At 40.3% G+C, this 23,041-nt stretch overlaps 1 protein-coding gene across 11 annotated transcripts in view; it reads right to left on the bottom strand.

Moving 5' to 3' along the window:
* SPIRE1 (spire type actin nucleation factor 1) overlaps positions 1–23,041 on the bottom strand; it is a 208,158-nt gene that overhangs the window by 38,748 nt on the left and 146,369 nt on the right. For 7 of the 11 annotated variants that reach the window (XM_054460268.2, XM_054460274.2, XM_063653368.1 and 4 more), the window contains exons 6-8: positions 18,650–18,814; positions 9,337–9,423; positions 7,785–7,914 (exon numbers count right to left, since the gene is read on the bottom strand). In XM_054460268.2, the coding sequence (XP_054316243.1) occupies positions 7,785–7,914; positions 9,337–9,423; positions 18,650–18,814 (382 nt within the window). Of the gene's footprint in view, positions 1–683; positions 726–7,784; positions 7,915–9,336; positions 9,424–18,649; positions 18,815–23,041 lie in introns of all 11 variants that reach the window. The other 4 variants (XM_063653367.1, XM_063653369.1, XM_054460267.2 and 1 more) reach the window with 1 other exon arrangement.

The following is a 23,041-nucleotide window of genomic DNA, read 5'->3' as shown; positions in this document are numbered from 1 at the left end:
TTGTATTTTTAGTAGAGACGGGGTTTCACCGTGTTAGCCAGGATGGTCTCCATCTCCTGACCTCAAGATCCGCCCACCTCGGCTTCCCAAAGTGCTGGGATTACAGGCGTGAGCCACCACGCCCGGCCTGTATTTTTATACTCTTAATCAGCATTCAAAGTCATTCATGACTAGGCTCTATCCACTGAGCACAAAGATAAAAAAGACAGTTCTTGCCCATCAACTGAGGTGCTGTCATCTGAAGTAGATAACTATTTTAAGTTTAGTTACTTAAATAACTCAATGCTTTAGAGAACAGGAAGTAGATGTGTCAGAATTTTGTTTCTACGAAGTTTTTTTTCTATTCTCTTAGGGTAAAGGTCTGCTGTAGGCTTTAACCTCATTGCTCTAGAAGAGCCTGGACAGTGACAGCCGCCATTAAGATGGGCACCATCTTCTAGAACCATGAGTATGGTGTGATGGTTCTTCCAAAATTGCTTAGGAGAAAACAGATTTACTATAGTCTTGTATCTTTTTTACATATATTGTTTTCAAACAAGCAGAATGTTTTATTTTACTGACCACGGCTTAGCAGAAGCCTTTCAATTTTCTTTTTTAACGTTTGAACAAGCAGATGAATGAAATGTATTTCACAGAAACCACAAAACCCACGTCAGGTGTAAAAGTGTTTTTGTTTTTTTTACCTGACAAGTCAAAACTGTAAGACATGCTAAGTGGCCGCATTGCTGAAAAAAAGAAAACAAACAATAAAAAGAAAATAATTCAGCTGTTAGGAATATACAGGGAGGACAAAAAAGGGAACAGATTAATGAAGACCCTTACTGGCTACATGTCAGACTCTAAGGCAGGCAGAAGCTAGTGAATGAAAATCTGAAATACATTAAAACCATGCAAGAGTCTTAGTTTCAATTACATCACTAAGACTTCAAATGGAGGAACAATAAAAGGAAAAAGTAACTTTTTAAAAAACAAGTTAAAAATGAAAGCATGATAAAAATACAAACATTTTAAAGAATGACAGAATAGGATGTTTGACTTAAATACGATTTTTTAAAAAGCCATGTTTTAAAACATGATGTTAGGGAACATACAACATCTTTAAAATTTCAGAGTAAATTTATCCTTCAATAATTTATGTCAGGATGAAAATTTGGCTCTCAGAATAAAGGCGAAACAGTTCATAAAAAATTCTCAGTTCAGCTAGTTCAGCAGCATCACCACTATGTGTTAATAAATATCTATTGTAGGCTGTATAACCTAGTAGTTGAAGGACAGGCCAGACTGCCTGAGTTTGAACCTCAGCTCTGCCACTAACTGGGAGCGTGACCCCAGGCAAGTTACTTAACCTGTCTGTAAAATGAGAATAATCCTCTCTTATGGAATTGTTATAAAGATTAAATAACTTCATGTAAAAAAGGTGCTTAGCATAGTGCTTGACACACAGTAAAAACTGAATATGGTGGTCCTTCCTTATCGTAGTTTCACTTTCCATGGTTTCAGTTACTCATGATCCAAAAATATCAAATGAAAAATCCCAGAAATAAACAATTCATAAGGTTTATTTATTTATTTTGAAATGGAGTCTCACTCTGTTGCCAAGGCTGGAGGGCAGTGGTGTGATCTCAGCTCACCGCAACCTCGGCCTCCCGGGTTCAAGCAATTCTTGTGCCTCAGCCTCCTGAGTAGCTGGGATTACAGGCGCCCAGCACCATGCCCGGCTAACTTTTGTATTTTTAGTAGAGATGGGGTTTTGCCATATTGGCCAGGCTGGTCTCAAACTCCTGATCTCAGGTGATCTACATGCCTCGGCCTCCCAAAATGTTGGGATTACAGGCATAAGCCACCATGCCTGGCCAATTCATAAGTTTTAAATTGCATGTTTCCTGAATATTACTTTTTCTATTTTATTATTAGGAATTGTTGTGAATCTCTTACTGAGCCTATTTTATAAAATAACCTTTTTCATAGGTATGCATGTAAAGGAAAAACATAGTACATATAAAGTTTGGTACTATCCATGGTTTCAAGCATCCACTTGGGGTCTTGGAATATATCTCCCCCTCAGTCAGATAAAAGAAGACTACAGTAATTATCATTTATTTTCTTTCTTTTTTTTTTTTTTGAGACGGAGTCTCACTCTATTGCCAGGCTGGAGTGCAGTGGCTGCAGTGGTGCAGTCTTGGCTCACTGCAACCTCTGCTTCCCAGGTTCAAGCAATCTCCCGAGTAGCTGGGATTACAGGTGCCTGCCACCAGGCCCAGCTAATTTTTGTATTTTTAGTACAGATGGGGTTTCACCATGTTGGCCAGGATGGTCTTGAACTCCTGATCTTGTGACCTGCCCGCCTCAGCCTCCCAAAGTGCTGGGATTACAGGTGTGAGCCACTGTGCCCAGCCTATCATTTCTTAAAAATGAAATTATTATTTATTTCCTGTTCAAGCACTCTGCTTTTAAAATTTATGCATATAATAACCACTAAATTGTATACTTTAAATGAGTGAATTTTATGGTATATAAATGCCATAAAGCTCAATAAAGCTGTTAAAAAGGTTATTGCAGAGATGTGATGATTTTAGGTATTCATGACAGCGAGGATTATCTATTTTTACTGCAGTCCAAAGCTCTTACCAGTACCTTTGCATCAAAGAGAAAACATCTTTCCTGTGACACAGGCTCAGCCTTCCTAGGATTGTTCAGAAACCAGCACATCAGACACTGACGCACAGGACTTCGGATATCCATTGGCCATTCTTCCCTTCCTCTCCAACAAAGCATAGTCTTCGTTTTCCATTCCCAAAACTACATCTACCAGGACTTCCCATATTCTCCAGAACTGCTGAAGCCAAAGCAGCGCCTCGCTGAATATTGTTTGTCCTATCCTTTCTTCCGTTCTTTTAAATCCTCTTCATATAAAGAGGGTAGAATAATTTGAGATGTTAATTATTTTTCCTTGTAATTTTTTTGTCACCCCATTTCACAAAGTTGGCCCCTTGGTGAAACTTTGTTGTCACCAAAGATAACCTTGCCTTCCTGGCTTTTGATTCCTGGAAGCCTGAGGTCCTGGTGGGGATTATGCCCAGTGGGGAGGGCCTTTGTGGTTGGAGACGGACACACTGCAGAGCAGCAGTAGCTTTGGAAGTACAGGCATATCAGGCACAATGTCTCTCTAGTTGCTGTTTTCCAGGGAGACAGCCTCTAGACTTCTAATACCCCAATTTAATGGAATGTAAATATGTCTCAGTGTGTATTTTAGCAGCTGGTTTTAAAGGAACAATTTTTATTTACAACCCAAAAGCTCAATATTTAAAAAAAATGACTTGAAGGAAAAGTACTGATTTACATCCCAAACACACATTAGCAAGATGTCAGAATCATATGTAGATGTTTTCAGATATACACACGTCAATAAAGGGGATATGCATGTTAGATGTGGCAAATAAATCAACTATTATTTAACAATCACACTGTTCAAGGACTGGGAAATAATATTTTAAGTATTTTCATCCTAATGTATAAGTTAGGATGTATGTTTTAAACAGGCATTTTACTGTGTTTTAATTATCTCATAGGAAATTGGTTAGGGATTTTGTGTTGATAAGAATAATCTTCCTTGGGTCAGGCGCGGTGGCTTACGCCTGTAATCCCAGCACTTTGGGAGGCCGAGATGGGTGGATCATGAGGTCAGGAGATCGAGACCATCCTGGCTAACACAGTGAAACCCCGTCTCCACTAAAAAAAACACAAAAAATAAGCCGGGCGTGGTGGTGGGCGCCTGTAGTCTCAGCTACTCGGGAGGCTGAGGCAGGAGAATGGTGTCAACCCAGGAGACAGAGCTTGCAGTGAGCCAAGATCGTGCCACTGCACTCCAGCCTGGGAGACAGAGCGAGACTCTGTCTCAAATAATAATAATAATAATAATAATAATAATAATAATAATCTTCCTTGAACTTATCTGGGAAAAGTTTTCTAAAAAGTAAAGAAAAAAATATCTTCCACTTAACCATTCAAAAAACTGTACTTCTAAACTCCTATATTACCTACTCTAGATTTTCCTAATTATGTATAGCAAATAAAGTATTACATATTGTCACAGCACTCTTCCATCTTCTCTAATCTTCTTATTCTGCTCTTTTTTTCTCTAGCACTTGAATATATCTTTTGAAATAAGGCTGACTACTGTGTTAAGAAGGGAATGCAATTATTTCTTGGGAGATGATATTTATGTATTTTCCAATCTCTATACCAAAAACAGGACTAAAATTGAGGATCACGTCAATTAAGATGTTTAGAAGAAAACAAATAATCAGAGACATGAACAAAGACTGATGTACAAGAATAGTAATTTCAGACTTACTAGGAAAAAATGGAAAAAGCTTGTGAATCAGGAAAATAGGTAAATAAAACCCAATTTAGCCATCTGTTAGGAGATCACATCCTTATAAATCATATTTGGAGTCATATTTAATGACATAGGAAGATGGTCATGCCAAATAAAACATTAGATGCAGAGAACAGAGTACTGTATATACACAGTTTTCATCCTCATTTTGTAATGCACAAGTAAATTCACAGTGGATGCCTCTGGCTGTTGTAATTATAGGTAACATTTTCATCTTTAAACAATCAGACATTTTTGCCATTGCTGCAGTGAGCTCCTACTTGCAATTACATGTAGGGGAAAAGTGATACAAATATTTAGGGAAACTTTTCTTCAAGTTAATTCTGCCAATATTATCAGAACTGAACTCCCCAAAGCAAAACTGTATAGTAAGAACCAATGTAGTTCTGTAGAAAAAAATGACCAAAATCCCTTACTTTACAATTAGGGTTTAACATAAATTTGAACTCGGAATTCTAGAAGTAACACTCTCACAGAACAGTATCTTTCTGTAACAGCTCAATTCTGGTGGTTGTGAAATACCAACTGTCAAGGTTAAGACATACTTAACATAAAAATGATATTTAATTATTCTAAAGTAGGGTTCCCATTAGCAACTAAATATAATTTTAAAAAGTGAAACTGAAGAATATGTACGTGACAAAGGCTTGCTATGAGAGATTGAATCACTCATCAAAAAGCTCCCCAACAAAGAAAGGCTGAGGACCAGATGGATTCACTGGTGAATTCTACCAAATATTGAAAGAAGAAGTAATGCCAGTCCCTCTCAAGCTCTTTCAAAACACTGAAGATGAGAGAACACTTCTAATTTTGTTTTACGAGGCCAAAAACCCCAAAATTACAGGCTAAAATCCTTAATGAATATAGATTCAAAATTCTGAACAAAATACTAGCAAACTGAATCCATCAGCACAATAAAAGGATCATACATCATGACCAAGTGGGATTTATCCCTGGGATGCAAGGACAGTTTAACACATGAAAATCAATTAACATGATACACCACTGTAACAGAATAAAGAATAAAAGTCACATGATCATTTCAAATGCAGAGAAAGCATGTGACAAAATTCAACACCTTTTCATAATAAAAACACTCAACAAATTAGGAATAGAAGGAAACTACCTCAACATAATAAAGGCCACATATGGAGAGCTGACAGCTAACATCATACTCAACAGGGGAAAACTGAAAGCTTTTCCTCCAAAATCAGGAACAAGGCAAGGATGACCACTTCTATATTCAACATAGTACTGGTAGTTCTAGCCAGAGCAGTTAGGCAAAAAAAGAAATAAAAGGCATCCAATTGGAAAGAAAGCAATAAAAGTGTCCCTGTTTGCAGATGACATGATCTTACAGATAGAAAACTCCATAAAGATTTTTTTCAATACACTAATAACAAAAAGACAATCCCATTGACAACAGCACCAAAAAGAATAAAATATCTAGGAGCAAATTTAATTAAGGAGGTAAAAGATTTATACACAAAAACTATGAGACAGAAACAAATGGAAGAATAATATTCATGAATTGAAAGACTTACTGTTAACATGTGAATACCACCCAAAGCTATATACAGATCCAACAGAATCCCCATGAAAATCCTAATGGTATTTTTTACAGAAATAGAAGATAATCCTAAAATTCCTACAGAACCACAAAAGACAATGAATAGCCAATTAATCTTGAGAAAGAATAACAAAGCCAGAGACATCACACTTTCTGATCTTACAATATATTATAAAGTTACCATAACAAAAACAGCATGGTACTGGCAAACAACAGTGGAACAGAACAAAGAGTCCAGAAATGAACCCACACATATACAGTCAACTGATCTTTTTTTTCTTTCTTTCTTTCCATGGAATCTTGGTGTCACCCAGGCTAGAGTGGAGTGGTGCAATCACAGCTCACTACAACCTTGATCTCCTGGGCTCAAGTGATCCACTCTGAAGCTTTGTCACCAAAAAGTACATTTAATTATTTCAACCCTTGAGAGTACTCTGTACAGCCCAGTGCTGTACTAGGGACACAGCAACGAACAAGACAGACACGGGCCCTGTCATCACGAAGGTCACACAACAGAAGGGTCAGGATTAAACAAGGAAAATCAATATGGAATGGTGGAAGAGTTCAAGACTGGAAGCAGGAGGACAATCAGTGCTGCTACGACAGATGACAGCCTCGGCTGGGATAGTGGCTGCTGGGCTGAGAAGAGTAGAAGATTAAAAAGATCCAGAGGAAGTAAAATCAACAGGGGTTGGCCATCGGGTAAGAGTCAAAGATTATGTTAAGGTTTCTACATTGGGAAAACAAAATGTGATGGTTTGGGGAGAGACAGGATGAGTTCACTTGTGGACATGTTGAGTTTGTCTTGCTTGTAGGATATGAGAAAGCTCTATCTAGCAGACAGCTGGAAGTATGAGTCTGCATTTTTAAGAGATCTGCAATGTAGACTGTGAGCTGGAAGGTAGTCAGGAACAAAAACCATGGAAGAGGGTATGGTTGCTTAGGGAGAACAGAACCCAGGATAGAAACTTTGAAGTCCAAGAGTCTGAAAAAGGCAGAAGAGATCAGAGGAGAAAACTAGCAGGGGGGGGGGTCACAGAACCAGATCCTTTCTTGTTAAGGTACCACTATAGACTGTTTTCCTAAAGCCAGTTTCTCTGGATTCTTTGGGCATTTTAAGTCTTACAAACTGAAAGACAGTTGCATAAACAAAAATGTTTACAGACATCTTATAATACGGTCTTTCTATAAATCAAAATCAATATGTGCTTATAGTATACACTAAAAAATAAAAGATAATAACTATAAAGGAAGTTTAGAAATAAGTTAAGTGATATCAGATAATAACATGCTTTCATGACATAATATTATGGGTATCTTTAAACCCATAATAAAGAAACATAAGGTAAAACTATGTATCTATCATTTATATTTCTAAAATATAATACCTTATCTTTGTATATGCAATACAATTTATAAAGTATTTTTACCATAATCCTATTTAATTCTCACATAAAACTCATAATGTAGGTTAAGAGGAATTTTTATCCCCCTTCTGCCAATGAAGAAAATGATGCTCAGAGATGTAAAGAGACTTTCCTAAAACCTCAGCCTAGAGACCGGCAGAGCTCTTTCAATTACGGCATGATGTTCTCATATAGTTCAATATTAGATAGGCGGAAGGATTTCCCACCCTATAAATTTCAAATAAGTGTGAGGGGGTATGTATATGAGAGAGTGAGAGGGAGAACAAGTGAGTGAGATACAGAGAAATGAACAAGGAATGAGAACTCTTTACTTTCATGGGGCTGGGTGTATAAAGATCCTTTTCCCAGGGGATGACTCTAGCCTGAGTACAGGAAGCAGTGGACTCACCTGATCTGCTACGTCTAATCTCCTCTGGTGAGACAGGCCGCAGCTTTCTTTCCGCTTTAATTTCTTCTAATATTCTTTCATGGAGGCTCCGTGGCCGTGGTGGAGTTGGTTTCAGTTTTCTGGCTGAGACCTTGAAAGTAAGAAAAATGGCTAAAGACTTCAGTAATTACGTAATTTTTACTGAAGTCTAGTCATACAGTACAGTATTATAAATTACATTTCATTGATTGAAACACTGCTTGATAAAAGACTACTTTCAAGTCATTAAATATTAAGGTTCCTAAAGCAATAGGGAGATTACTGGATATCAGAGTGATTTGGTTATACATCCTCAAATTGTATTTTATTGCTTACAGAAGGGGTCTCGCTCTGTTGCCCAGGCTGGAGTGCAGTGGTGCAATCTCAGCTCACTGCAACCTCTGCCTCCCGGGTTCAAGCGATTCTCGTGCCTCAGCCTCCCGAGTAGCCGGGATTACAGGCGTGTGCCAACATGCCTGGCTAATTTTTGTATTGTTAGTAGAGATGGGGTTTCACCAAGTTGGTCAGGCTGGTCTCGATCTCCTGATCTCAAGTGATCCACCCTCCTCAGTCTCTCAAAGTGCTGAGATTACAGGCATGAGCCACTGTACCTGGCTACACCTTTGAATGTCTAAGCTCAAGGGGTCCTTCTGCCTGAGCCTCCCAAGTGGTTGGGATTCCAGGTGCATGCCACTCAGCCTGGCTTGCTCAACTAATTTTAAGCAGTTATAATTATGTTCCCTATATGCTAGCGTGATAGGTAATCAATTGCAATGTAGGCTATTACTACTGCTGTTTTTTGTGTGTTTTTGTTTTTTTTTGAGACAGGGTCTTGCTCTGTCACCCAGGCTGGAGTGCAGTGGCACGATCATGGCTCACTGTGGTCTTGACCTCCTATGCTGAAGTGATCCTTCCACCTCAGCCTCCTGAGTAGCTGGGACAACAAGTGTGTGCCACTGCACACGGCTAATTTTTTTTTCTTTAATTTCTTTGTAGAGACAGGGTCTCTCTATGTTGCCCAGGCTGGTTTTGAATTCCTGGGCCCAAGCAATCTTCCCATCCTGGCCTTCCAAAGTACGGGGATTACAGGTGTGAGCCACCTCCCAAAGTGCTGTGAACACTCCGCTCTACTGTTTTTAAAACTAACATTTTTTAGTAACCCCCGATAACCTTCTTAGATTGTTATTATCTTCATTTTAGAATTGAGGAAGTAAAGGCTCTGGGAAGCTGATTAGCTCCCTCAGAGATATGTGGCTGCTAAATTGTGGAGCCAGCCTTCAAGCCCAGGTTCACAGGGTCCGTGCTCCTCGTCTACCACGACCCACCATCCTACCATGGCCACTCGGGCCTGGGAGACGCAGTGAGACCCTGTCCCAAAAACAGACACAATATAATTCACAGCTGGGCTTCATCTTTAGAGTAAAAAGCTCCGAGGAAAAACCACCTAGGAAAGCTGAGTTCTAGAGATGACACCCTAGAGTAGCATAATTCATTATGATATCTCCAATCTAGAGAACTATGTCGAATTACATACTGGATTTAAAGGAGGTCTGGATCTGATGAAGTCGAGGATGATTTCATGAGCACTCTTTTTTAACCGAGGGGGAATATCACCATTCACCTAAAAGGAGACAAAAAGCAGAAGATTCATGTGACTATATAAGACTGTCATGAATTTCTGGGTATAGCTGTTATCTCAAATATGCCACAAAATTAGTGAAGTGTAATTATCAAGGATACATTTCAAATCAATAAAGTGGGGAGTAAATGGCTGAGTGATTCAGAGGAAAGACTGTGAAATTGAAGAAAATCCAAGTTTACTTTAATTCTATCACTTTGGGAAATTTCAACAAAAAAGTTTCTAAAATTATGAATGTAAATGGAACAAATAATACTTGAACTTATTAAGTATTTTATGATTAAAAAAACTTTTTACCTCTTATTTTCCTCCGTGTAAAAAAACCTAGGTAGGCTGGGAGCAGTGGCTCACACCTGTAATCCCAGCACTTTGGGAGGCCGAGGCAGGCGGATCGCCTGAGGTCGGGAGTTCGAGACCAGCCTTGCCAACATGGTGAAACCCTGTCTCTACTAAAAATACAAAAATTAGGCTGGGTGTGGTGGCTCACGCCTGTAATCCCACCACTTTGGGAGGCTGAGATGGGCTGATCATGAGGTCAGGAGATCGAGACCATCTTGGCTAACACGGTGAAACCCCGTCTCTACTAAAAATACAACAAATTAGCCGGGCGTGGTGGCGGGCACCTGTAGTCCCAGCTACTCGGGAGGCTGAGGCAGGAGAATGGCGTGAACCCAGGAGGCGGAGCTTGCAGTGAGCCGAGATCACACCACTGAACTCCAGTCTGGGTGACAAAGTGAGACTCCATCTCAAAAAAAAGAAAAAGAAATAAATAAAAATAAAAATACAAAAATACAAAAATTAGCCAGGCATGGTAGCAGGCGCCTATAATTCCAGCTACTTGGGAAGCTCAGGCAGGAGAATCGCTTGAACCTAGGAGGAGGAGGTTGCAGTGAGCCGAGATCACACTATTGCACTCCAGCCTAGGCAACAGAGCAAGACTCCGTCGCAAAACAACAACAACAACAAAACAAACAACAACAAAAAAAAACCCACAAAAACCTAGGTAATAGAAAAAAACCAGGGATAAGATTCACATTTTGTAAATAAAACTAAAGCACAGAGCAGAGGATATCTGCCTCCATCCACAAAACTTTTAAGTAGAAGAGCTATTGTGGAGGACCAGTCTGTCTCTGATTCTACTCTAATGTCCTCTCTTTTTAAAGCAATGTGTTAAAAACAATTTTTTTTTAGATTTTTTTTTAAACCCAGAAAACCACAAGAAGCAACAACTTAAATTCCCATTCTGACCACTTAGAAGGCACAGTCATGACCAGTTTGTCCTGTTTGTTTCCTGGTCTTGTTTGACAAAATAGAACCTCAATGGCCACTCCCATGCCCTGTCCCTTCCCCAGACGTGACCACCATATTGAGTTCAGAGTGTGTGGCAAGCCTGCTGGGGCCTACTCAACATCCACTCTCCTCTTGCTCCCTGTGCTGGTCCTCCCTCTCCCCCAGCCCTGAATGAGGGCAGGACGGCCCAGAGCAAGCTTCAGGAATAACTGCTGCTGCTTGAGCCAAGCCAGGCATATGACTGCTAGTTTAAGGAGGGTGATCGAGAAGCAGAACCAGTGGTCTAACCTGGCACCACCCACTACTTGTGGATTTCATATTATGTAGATTTAAAAAAACCTTATTTTATAAAACAGTATAATCAGACTTTTCTATTACTCACTAGTCTACTCCTGAATAACATGTATCTTTCTGGCTAATTTTCACATGCTTTCTTTGTATCCTAAGAGCAGGAATGAGAATGGATTAACTGAGGCCAAGGCTATACGTTCCATTCCCAAAACAAGCACATTAACTGTAGTCTCCTCAGTAGTCAGAAGCTGTATCCTGGGTCCCAATTACAGATGCGGGACAATGCTCCTGAGGGAGGCAGCAGGCCATTATGGACCTAAGTCAGTACGGGTGGAGGAAGCTCCCTTATCCAAATGTTTGGGAGCAGAGTGTTTTAGATTTTTGAATATTTACATTATACTTATCAAAAAATCTGAAATGTACCAATGAGAATGTCTTTTGAGTATCATACTGGCCCTCAAAAAGTTTGCTGGAGCACTTCAGATGTCCAGGTTTGTGACGCTAAACCTGTATAAGGATAAGTGGTTGTGTGAAAACCATTTTGCTGCTGGGTCAGTTAAATTATTTTCCTGTAAGTAAACAAGCTCTCTGAAGCGAAATGAGAAATGATTCCTAGATGAACACAAATAGTAGATGCTTAAATAAATAAGATCAGTTATAGAAACTTGGTATTATTTTTGAGCAACAATGCCTTAAACAAGCAAAAAACTTCTTTTTTGTATTTTACTTAGTAGAGATGGGGTTTCACCATGTTGGCCAGGCTGGTCTTGAATTCCTGACCTCAGGTGATCCGTCCACCTCGGCCTCCTAAAGTGCTGGGATTTCAGGTGTGAGTCTGGGCGCCCGGCCCAACAAAAAACTTCTAATACATAAAATGATCTCCTCTGAAAAATTTAAAATGTCTACCCTGTACTCAATCTTGTTTCTGAAATAATTTTCTTTTTTTGCGACATGGTCTTGTTCTATGACCCAGGCTGGAGTGCAGTGGCATGATCACAGCTCACTGCCGTCTTGACCTCCCAGGCTCAAGTGATCCCTCCACCTCAGCCTCCTGTGTAGCTGGGACTACAGGTGTGAACCACCATCCCCAGCTAGTTTTTAATTTTTTGTAGAATTGGGGGTCTATGTTGCCTAGGCTGGTCTTGAATGTTCAGGCTCAAGCGACCCTAGCACTTGGCCTCCCAGTGTTGGGATTACAGGTGTGAGCAACTGCACCCTGCCTATTTATTTATTTATTTATTTATTTATTTTTATGGAGATGGGGTCTCACTAAGTTGCCCAGGCTGCTCTCAAACTCCTGGGCTCAAGCAATCTTCCTGCCTTGGCCTCCCACAAAGTGTTGGATTGCAGGCATGAGCCACTGTGTCTGGCCTTTTATTTTTATCTTAAATAAAACAGAACCATTAATGATGATATAAGACCACAGCTAATAATCTACAAAACCAACTTATGGTTTAGTGATTGATATTGGTCCCCTAATGAAATTTCAAGAAGTGTGAGGTTAGGGCCAAACATCCTTCTTTGCATGTTGATACCTAGTTGTCCCAATATCAATTGGTGAAGAGACCTATTCTCTCTCTATTTAATGGTCTTGGCACCCTTGTCGTAAATGGATTGAACATAGGTGTATGAGTTTGTTTTCGTACTCTGAATTCTGTTTTTTATATCCTACACTGTTTTGACTACTAAAGCTTTGTTGTAAGTTGTAAAATGGGGATGTGTGAGTCCACCAACTTTTCTTTTTCAAGATTGTTTTGATTATTTGGGATTCCTTGAGATTCCGTAAGAATTTCAGAATTGATTTTTCCATTCCTGCCAAAAAAAAAAAAGTCACTGGAATTCTGACAGAGAATAATGTTTGACCCTTACCTCGCACCATATATATAAATTAACTAAAAAAACTGATCAAAGACTTAAATATAAGAGCTAAAACTATTTATAAGTGTCTCAGGTGAGAACATAAGGGAAAATCTTCATGAACTGGATTTGGTAATGAATTCCTAGATATGACACCAAAATCACAAGCAACAGAAGGAAAAATAGATAAATTGTATTTTAGCAAAATTAAAACCTTTTGTGCATCAAAGGACACTATCAAGAGAGTGAAAAAGACAGTCTGCAGAATGGGTGTTTTTCTATACTTGCAAATTACCTATCTGTCAGGGGTCCACCATCCAGACAGATAGGTAACAGCAAAAATACAAACAATCCAATTAAAAAATGAGTACAACACAGCCATAAAAAAAGAATGAAATCATGTCCTTTGCAGCAACATGGATGGAGCTGGAGGCCATTATCCTAAGTGAGCTAACTCAGAAACAGAAAACCAAATACTGCATGTTCTCACTTATAAGTGGAAGCTAATAATGGGTACACATGGATGCAAAGATGGAAATAGTAGACACTAGAGAACTCCAAAAGTGGGGAGGTTGGGAGGGGGTCAGGGTTGAAAAGTTACCTATCAGGTACACTGTTCACTATTTAAGTGATTGGTACGCTAGAAATCCAATCTCCACCAGCATGCAATATACCTATGTAACAAACAGGCACATGCACATGCGAATCTAAATTAAAATGTAAAAAAAGAATACAAAATCTGAACATTTCTCCAAAGATATACAAATGGTCCACAAGCACATGAAAACATATATGACACTGTGAGTCATCAGGGAAATGCAAATCAAAACCACAATGAGATATCATATCACACTGTTAGGGGAGTTACAATTAAAAACAAAATGAACAATAGCAAGTGTTGGCAAGGATGGGAGAAACTGGGCCCCTCATACATTGCTGGTGGGAATATTAATTGGTGCAATTGCTGTGGAACACAGTTTGGTAGTTTCTCAATAAGCCAAACATAGAATTACTATATGATCCAGCCACTCCACTCCCAGGTATATACCCCAAATAACTGAAAACAGGTATTCAAACAAAAATGTGTACACTACTATACACTGCAGCACTACTCATGCTAGCGAAAATGAAAGAATCCAATTGGAAAGAACCCAAATGTCCATTTGGGTCATGAATAAACAAAATATGATATATCTGTACAGCCATAAGAAGGAGTAAAGTAGCTTGCTGGGCACGGTGGCTCACGCCTGTAATCCCAGCACTTTGGGAGGCCAAGGAGGGCAGATCACCTGAGGTCGGGAGTTCGAGACCAGCCTGACCAACATGGAGAAACCCCGTCTCTACTAAAAATACAAAATTAGCCGGGTGTGGTGGTGCATGCCTGTAACCCTAGCTACTTGGGAGGTGGAGGCAGGAGAATGGCTTGAACCTGGGAGGTGGAGGTTGCAGTGAGCCGAGATTGAGCCACTGCACTCCAGCCGGGGCAACAAGAGTGAAACTCCGTCTCAAAAAAAAAAAAAAAAAAAAAAAAAGAAGGAGCAAAGTACCTCAGTATGCTACAATATGAATGAACCTTGAAATATTACGCTGTCAAAGCCAGACACCAAAGGTCATATATGATGAGGCAATATGCATGAAATATCCAGAATAGGCAAGTTCACAGAGACAGAAAGCGTATTTGTGGTTACCAGGGGATAAGGGGAGAGAAGAATGGGAGTGATGCTTCATGGGTACAGGGTTTATATAATAAATGGGTACATGGGTATATATAATAAAAAAGAAAACTGGAAGAAAAAAGTCAGACTTTTTTAGTTTGTTTTTGAGACACAGTCTCGCTCTGTCGTCACACTGGAGTACCAGTGGCGTGATCTCAGCTAAGTGCAACTGCTGCCTCCCGGATTCAAGCAATTCTCCTGCCTCAGCCTCCCGAGTAGCTGGGACTACAGGCACATGCCACCACACCCAGCTAATTTTTGTATTTTTAATAGAGACGGGGTTTGACCATGTTGGCCAGGATGGTCTCAATCTCTTGACCTCGTGTTCCGCCCACCTTGGCCTCCCAAAGTGTTGGGATTACAGGCATGAGCCATGGTGCCTGGCCCATGCACTTTGGAAGGCCGAGGCGAGAGGACTGCTTGAGCCCAGGAGTTCAAGACCAGCCTGGGCAACATAGCAAGAACCTGCCTCTACAAAAAATTTAAAGGAATTGCCATGTGTGTTGGTGCACTCTTGCAGTCCCAGCTACGCAGGAAGCTGAGATGGGCGGATTTCTTGAGCTGGGGAGGTTAAGACTGTGGTGAGCCGTGATCATGCCACTGCACTCCAGCCCAGGCAACAGAGCAAGACCCTGTGTCAATCAATCAATAAATGTCTTTTATTTACCACAGGAGAAACATAATCATTTATGCTAGCAAACATTTTCCATTTTGGATGCACAGTTCTTTGTCATTCTGTCTATCACACACCATTACTTCCCTAAGCCTCATCTAGGGTGCTTATAACATACAGATTCCTAGACTCTAGCTGAGAACTGTTAAATCAGCAACTTCGAAAGGAATCTATAATTCTTAGTATCAAACAGGTTGACTACTATTTAGCACAATTATTTTCTCCGATAAAAAAAGAAAGATTCTTACAATGTAAAACTCTGCTAAAAACTAAGAAAAACAAAAAACAAAGAAGATTTAGCAATATCAAAGATGACAGGTAAAATATATTAATGATAAATCAAATAGAAATGTTAATGATCTACTAGGACTTATTTTAACACTGATATGAATTTTTGAATAATTCCTTCTGGATAAGGAGGAAAATCACCTAAGATTAACATTAAGTGCTCCCCCAATCAGAAAGGACAAAGTTCAAATAAATACACATTTTTGAGAAAGATAACATTACCCAGTATTGGCAATAGGAATGGTCTTGCAAAACTAGTAAAAATGTAAATTGGTACAACCCTTCTGGAGAGAAATCTTGCAAAATATTAAGTACTAAAATTTAAAATTATACATTATAAAAAAAGCAATAAAATGTGCATTATATTGATCTATTCATCTCACCAATAAAAATTTAAACCATGGGGATAATTGGGTAAGATGTTTGCATTTGGATGTTCATCATAATATGGATTAAAACAATGAAAACTGGAAACCACCAAATATCTATTAATAGGGGGCTGGGTACACAAGCCATGGCACACACATACAAGGAAATACCCCATGTGGGTGGGGTGCGGTGGCTCACGCCTGTAATCCCAGCACTTTGGGAGGCTGAGGTGGGTGGATCACCTGAGGTCAGGAGTTCGAGACCAGCGTGGCTAACCTGATGAAACCACGTCTCTACTAAAAATACAAAAAGTAGCTGGGCGTGGTGGCAGGCACCTGTAATCCCAGCTACTCGGGAAGCTGAGGCAGGAGAATGGCGTGAACCCGGGAGGCGGAGCTTGCAGTGAGCCGAGATCACACCACTGCACTCCAGCCTGGGCCACAAAGCGAGACTCCATCTCAAAAAAAAAAAAAAAAGGAAATACCCTGTGTGTTCCTCCAGATGCTATCTATCTTTCATCTTCTTTTAAACATTCTTAAAAGAAACTCATACTGTTTGCTCACTATCACTATTGCCTTACCTACTACCATAAAATCTGGTTTCTCTCTTTTACTTTAATAAAAGGATCAAATAATTTCCATGTTGCTAAATCTGTGAACCATTTCACAGCGCGCATCCAACCTCTCTGAAACACTGCCTACTCTTCGCAGCTGTGCCTCCACTTCCCCTGACTTTCCAGCCTTCTCCCTGGCTATGCCTTGTCCATCTTTATTTTGCCAGATTCCCCTACTCATCCTTCAGCGCCGAGGCTGCACGGGTTCGGTCCTGAGTCGTCTTTTCTTCTCACCTTTCCGGTTTCCTGCATTCTGTTCTATCCTCTAATGATGGCGAGTTGTTTTTGTTGTTCTCATGTGTCAGATCCCATTGTTTCTTGATCTTTGGATATGTTGGGGTTTTTTTCCCCCTACTTAGCTGCTTCCCTACAGGTTATCAGTGGCTGCCAAAATACTGGAAGCTTTGAGAGAACAGAGACTGTAATACGTCCTTCCAGAGTCAGAATAAGGTCTAGCACATATAAAGTCCTTAACACATATATGTTAAATTAAAATAAAATTAAGAAATACAAACAGCTAGCACAGATTTTTAAATGTTTAAAAGCATGAAATAAATGTAGATGTTAAAAATGAAAGAATATTTTCTTTCAGTTAAAATGGTCAGCCCCAAAAGACACCCAGTTTGTGCAAGGATGTGAAGCAATGGGCAAAACTATTCTGTTATAAATAATCATCATCACAGTATTTCTGAGGGCAACTAGGGAATATGTACATAGCACAGAGCACTGGGGTCAGAGAGAATGAGGCTGACCCTCAGCTCTGCCTTGTAACCAGCTGTCTGAACTTGGGAAGTACTGAGCATCTTTAAATTTCAGTTTCCTCATCTATAAAGTAAATCAGATTTGATGAAAAGTAAATAAATATAATATTTAGTTGGAATGTTTAGCTTATTAAAATTAACAAGCAGCTCAAATAGCCACTTAAACCAATTTACTATAAAACCAAGTGACGTGACTGGGCATGGTGGCTCACGCCTGTAATCCTAGCACTTTGGGAGGCTGAGGTGGGCAGATCACCCAAGGTCAGGAGTTCGAGACCAGCCTGGGCAACATGGTGAAGCCCTGTCTCTATTAAAAATACAAAAATTAGCCAGGCTTGGTGGCATGCGCCTGTAATCCCAGCTACTTGGGAGGCTGAGGCACGAGAATCACTTGAACCTGGGAGGTGGAGGTTGCAGTGAGCCAAGATCACGCCACTGCACTTCAGCCTCGGCAAAAAGAGTGAGACTCTGTCTCAAAAATAAAAAACAAAAAACCAAGTGATGTTTCATAAGAACCTTCTAACATAAAATAACTTTGATTAAATTTCCTCAAAAATGTGGACAGAATTCATTAATCCATCCCATAACTATTTATTGAGCACAGTATTCAGTATTTGGTTGCATGTCAGGCCCATGTTCTTGTCAAAGGGGATAAACAGTGAAAATAACTAAGTTCTTGTCTTTGTAAGGGAGACAGACAATAAATCTGGAAATACATTGCAATGTCAGCTAGTGAAACACGAGAGTAAAGAGATGGAGAAGACTTTTCTAATGAGGGAAAACTTGAGCACAGGCCTGAAAAGTAAAGAGGCAAATTATGTGGCTATGTGAGAGAGGAGAGTTCCTGAGAGAAGGGATATCCAAGGCAAAGGCTCTGTTACAGGAGCACACTAGGCACTGCTGAGACACTGGCAGAGATCAGGGTGGCTAACAAGCAGAACCCTGCAGGGAAGCGTAGCAGAAGATGAAGTCTGAGAGGAAACCTGGATCCAGCCGTGTGGGCTGTGCCGGCCACGGTAAGGACATGGAGTTTTTTGTTTTTCTTTTCTGAGACAGGGTCTCACTCTGTCGCCCAGGCTGGAGTGCAGCGGCTCCATCTTGGGTCACTGCAACCTCCACCTCCTGGGTTCAAGTGATTCTTCTGCCTCAGCCTCCCGAGTGGCTGGAACTACAGGCGTGCACCACCACACCCAACTAATTTTTGTATTTTTTGGTACAGACAGGGATTCACCATGTTGGTCAAGCTGGTCTTGAACTCCTGACCTCAGATGATCCACCCGCCTCGACCTCCCAAAGTGCTGGGATTACAGGAGTGAGCCACCACGCCCGGCCTGACAGTTTGGTTACTTACCATCACTTTTCGCAAGGTGTATCTTTTGCAGCGAATGTCATCCATTAACATCTCATAAGGGGTGAGCTGATATTCAATGGGCAAAGGGTTGTACTGCCGCTCTTGGACCTTCTTAAGTTTTACCCCATTCCTCAAATCCCTCATCACCTGTACCCAGAATCGTGCCTGAAAGAACCAAGGATAGAGAGACATCAATGAATAAATGTACTAGTTTCTTCTAAACAGCTAGTCATACAGAATAAATGAAGAGCTTGGATTACAAAACAATGAGCAAACCAACCAAAAACTATTTAAAAAATTAGATTTTGGGTACTAAAAGATGGGTGGAAAGCAAGTAGAGAATCCACAGGCTCTACCTGCTGAGCCACATGGGTTTAAACCTAAGCTCCACCACTGTGGTAGGCTTCATTAAGGGCTCAGGTTCCTCATGCTTTCCTGTGTCTATGCCGTTATGTGACTCTGCTCACTAAAGGGGATTATATTTCCCACACCGACTTTGGGTTTGGCTATATGATTTGCTTGGACACTGGAATAGTGGTGGGTGTGATAAGACCAAGGGCTTCAAAAGCATATGTAAAATGGGCTTGTCCCTTGTGTTTCTATTATGGCCATGAGAATGTCAAGCCTGGGTTAACCTGTGGTCCCAGGATAAAGATGAGATACCTGTAAAGTGGAGCTACCATAGGGCATCTGGAGACCCATGAGCTAGTAAGTGCTTTTGCTTTATGCGGCTGTGATTTTGTAGTGGTTAGTTACACGGTATTACTGTGACCACAGCTGACTGAGATACGGCCACTTGCCAGCTATTTGACACGGAGCAAGTTGCTGCACCTTTCTGAGCTGTAGTTTCCTCATCAATAAAAGAAGTGGTACTTTATTACTTGTTGAGAAGATCAGAACCAGTAGATGGTGTTCTATACATAGAAAATACTAAAAAAGGCTGGGTGCAATGGGTCACACCTGTAATCCCAGCACTTTCGGAGGCGAAGGAGGGTGGATCACCTGAGGTCAGGAGTCTGAGACTGGCCTGACCAATATGGCGAAACCCTGTCTCTACTAAAAATTCAAAAATTATCTGGGTGTGGTGGTGTGCGCCCGTAATTGCAGCCACTCACGAGGCTGAGGTAGGAGGACTGCTTGAACCCGGGAGGTAGAGGTTGCAGTGAGCCCAGATCGCGCCACTGCACTCCAGCTTGGGTGACAGAGTGAGACTGTCTCAAAAAATAAAAAAAACATAAAATAATACAAAATCTATTTATATTTGTCTTATTATACTTTAACTCTTTTTGTTCTCCTGCCTATAATGTGTCAAAGTCTCTACTTGAGTGAAGTCCATCACAATATTTAGCTAAAAACCTGTAACTTGTTAAAATTAATAAGTGACATGGCTGAGCACAGTGGCTCATGCCTGTAATCCCAGCACTCTGGGAGGCTGAAGTGGATGGATCACGAGGTCAGAAGATAGAGACCATCCTGGCTAACATGGTGAAACACCATCTCTACTAAAAATACAAAAAATTAGCCGGGTGTGGTGGCATGTGCCTGTAGTCCCAGCTACTCAGGAGGCTGAGGCAGGAGAATCGCTTGAACCTGGGAGGCGGAGGTTGCAGTGGGCCGAGATAGCGCCACTGCACTCCAGCCTGACAACAGACTGAGATTCCATCTTAAAAAAATTAAAAATTAAAAAAAAATAAAGTAACACAATAGTTACTTAAATATATTTGCTGTAAAATCAAGTGATATATTTCATAAGAATCTTCTATGTAAAATAACTGATTAAATTTCTCAAAACATTCTCAATAATGATTCATAATTTAAAAAAATGTTGGGTTTGGACAATGAGAAGCTACCAAAAAATATAAAAACCATACCATTTCCCATCCTCTTGTTCCAAAAAGGATTTGAGGTACTTATAGTGTACCATTAGATGCCTCCTAAAGTATTCATATTTAAAAAGATTCTTAGATTCTGCCATTAAAGGTGTTCTAAAATAATATCCCTAAAATGTCTGTATTTCTCTCAAGAATGCTTTTGTCCCAACTTCCACATTTCTCTTATTCATTCCTTTAAGATGCAGTTCAAATATCATCTAATCTTTTAAAAGTCTCCCTTTGGGCTTTAAATTAGGGGACAGGGGACAGTTACCCACATTAGAAACTTTTGCTATAATTTATAAAAGGATTCAAACACACTTCGTTTTTTTTGAGACGGAGTCTTGCTCTTGTCACCCCATGTTGGAGTGCAATGGTGCAATCTCAGCTCACTGCAATTTCTGCCTCCCGGGTTCAAGCGATTCTCCTGCCTCAGCCTCCTGAGTAGCTGGGATTACAGGTGCCTGCCACTACGCCAAGCTAGTTTTTTGTATTTTCAGTAGACACAGGTTTCGTCATGTTGGCCAGGCTGGTCTTGAACTCCTGACCTCAACTGATTCAGCCGCCCTGGCCTCCCCAAAGTGCTGAGATTACAGGCGTGAGCCCCTGTGCGTGGCCCACACTTTGTTATATAGTCGGTTTTGTGTGCATGATTGTTTGGTTAAAAAATCTTACATACTACTTTTCAGAAATTAAAGTCACAGTTATTATATAAAATAACAGACAACTGTCATCATATGCATTCCTGGAGATTATAATTTATTCCTTATCCCATTAGGGAAATTCTGAAACTAGAATCTGCTAGTAAAGACATTCTAATTCTCTCTCAACTCTTTGCTCTTTTCATTCTAATCTTTCTACGTAATTCACTTAGTGGTCTTATGAGGAGGAAGCTGGTGATCTACGCAAATATAACTCCCTCTGGAGTTAGTGCTTCTCTTGTCAGGGATGACACTAGTTTTCAAATGAAGATGGCTTACGGTAAGAAATTAAATTTTTACTTTAAGTTTATACTAGCTGTTTGCTAACTTCTGAACACTGGAAGTTATTTATTTGGTTTCAATGGCTGGGAAAACCAATTTAAAATTTATTGGCCAAGATGATATACACCTAGAACAACACTATCCAAGTATTCTTCATAAAGGAAAATCAATAATCAATTTTATTCTAAAATGACAAATAACACCAGCTTTTAAGACAATGTAGGCAAGTATTTTTGTTTTGTCTTGAATGTTCCAAATATCTTGAAGATATCTATCAATAAATTAAGAATATTGCAAACAAGAAACAACCCAAATGACCAGCAACAGATGAAGAGATAAACTGCGATATATCCAAACAATGGAATACTTCTCAACACTCTACAGATACAGACAGCAACACGGATGAAATCTCAAAACAATTATGAAGAGTGAAAGAAGCCAAACCAAAAACAGTACATACCAGCTGGGCGCAGAGGCTCATACCTGTAATCCCAGCACTTTGGGAGGCCGAGGTGGGCGGATCACCAGGTCAGGACTACGAGACTAGCCTGACCAACATGGTGAAACCCTGTCTCTACTAAAAATACAAAAATTAGCTGGGCGTGGTGGTGCGCACCTGTAATCCCAGCTACTCAGGAGGCTGAGGCAGGAGAATTGCTTGAACCCAGGAGGTGGAGGTTGCAGTGAGCCGAGATCACGCCACTGCACTCCAGCCTGGGCGACAGAGCGAGACTCCATCTAAAAAAAAAAAAATAAACCCCAAAAAACAGTATATACCATATGATTACATTTATATAAAATTCTAGAAAGTGCAAACTATAGTCACAGAAAGCAGATGACTAATTGCCTGGAAACTGGGGAGGAGGGAGGCAGGAGGTAGGATCATAAAAAGGTATGAGGAAACTTTGGGTGTGATAAATAGGCTCATTATTTTGATTGTGGTGATGGTTTCATGGGTGAATATATATATATGTACAAAATACATGTCAAAATTTATCAAGTTATGCATTTTAAATATGTGCAGCTTATTGTATATCTATTATATCTCAATAAATGTTAGAAAATAATGTGACAAACAATTAAAACCCAATATGGTCAAAAGCAACCAATTTATATGATAATGGCATGATTTATCTAGCATTCTTAATCTAAAAAGTCAGAATCCTAAAATGTGCCTTCCCCCAATATCTGGACTTCAACAATCTTCTTTTTTTTTTTTTGGAGACAGAGTCTCCCTCTGTCGCCCAGGCTGGAGTACAATGGTGCGATCTCGGCTCACCTCAACCTCCGCCTCCCAGGTTCAAGCTATTCTCCTGCCTCAGCCTCCCAAGTAGATGGGATTACAGGTGTGCACCACCATGCCCAGCTAATTTTTGTATTTTCTAGTAGAGATGGCTGGCCATGTTGGCCAGGCTGGTCTCAAACTCCTGACCTCAGGTGATCCGCCCACCTCAGCCTCCCAAAGTGCTGGGATTACAGGTGTGAGCCACCACGCCTGTCCTTGGACTTCCACAATCTAACACACTCCACAACATTCA

This window comes from Pongo pygmaeus, chromosome 17, assembly GCF_028885625.2.
Source record: "Pongo pygmaeus isolate AG05252 chromosome 17, NHGRI_mPonPyg2-v2.0_pri, whole genome shotgun sequence".
Lineage (NCBI taxonomy): Eukaryota > Metazoa > Chordata > Mammalia > Primates > Hominidae > Pongo > Pongo pygmaeus.
This window is presented reverse-complemented; position numbering and strand designations above follow the sequence as displayed.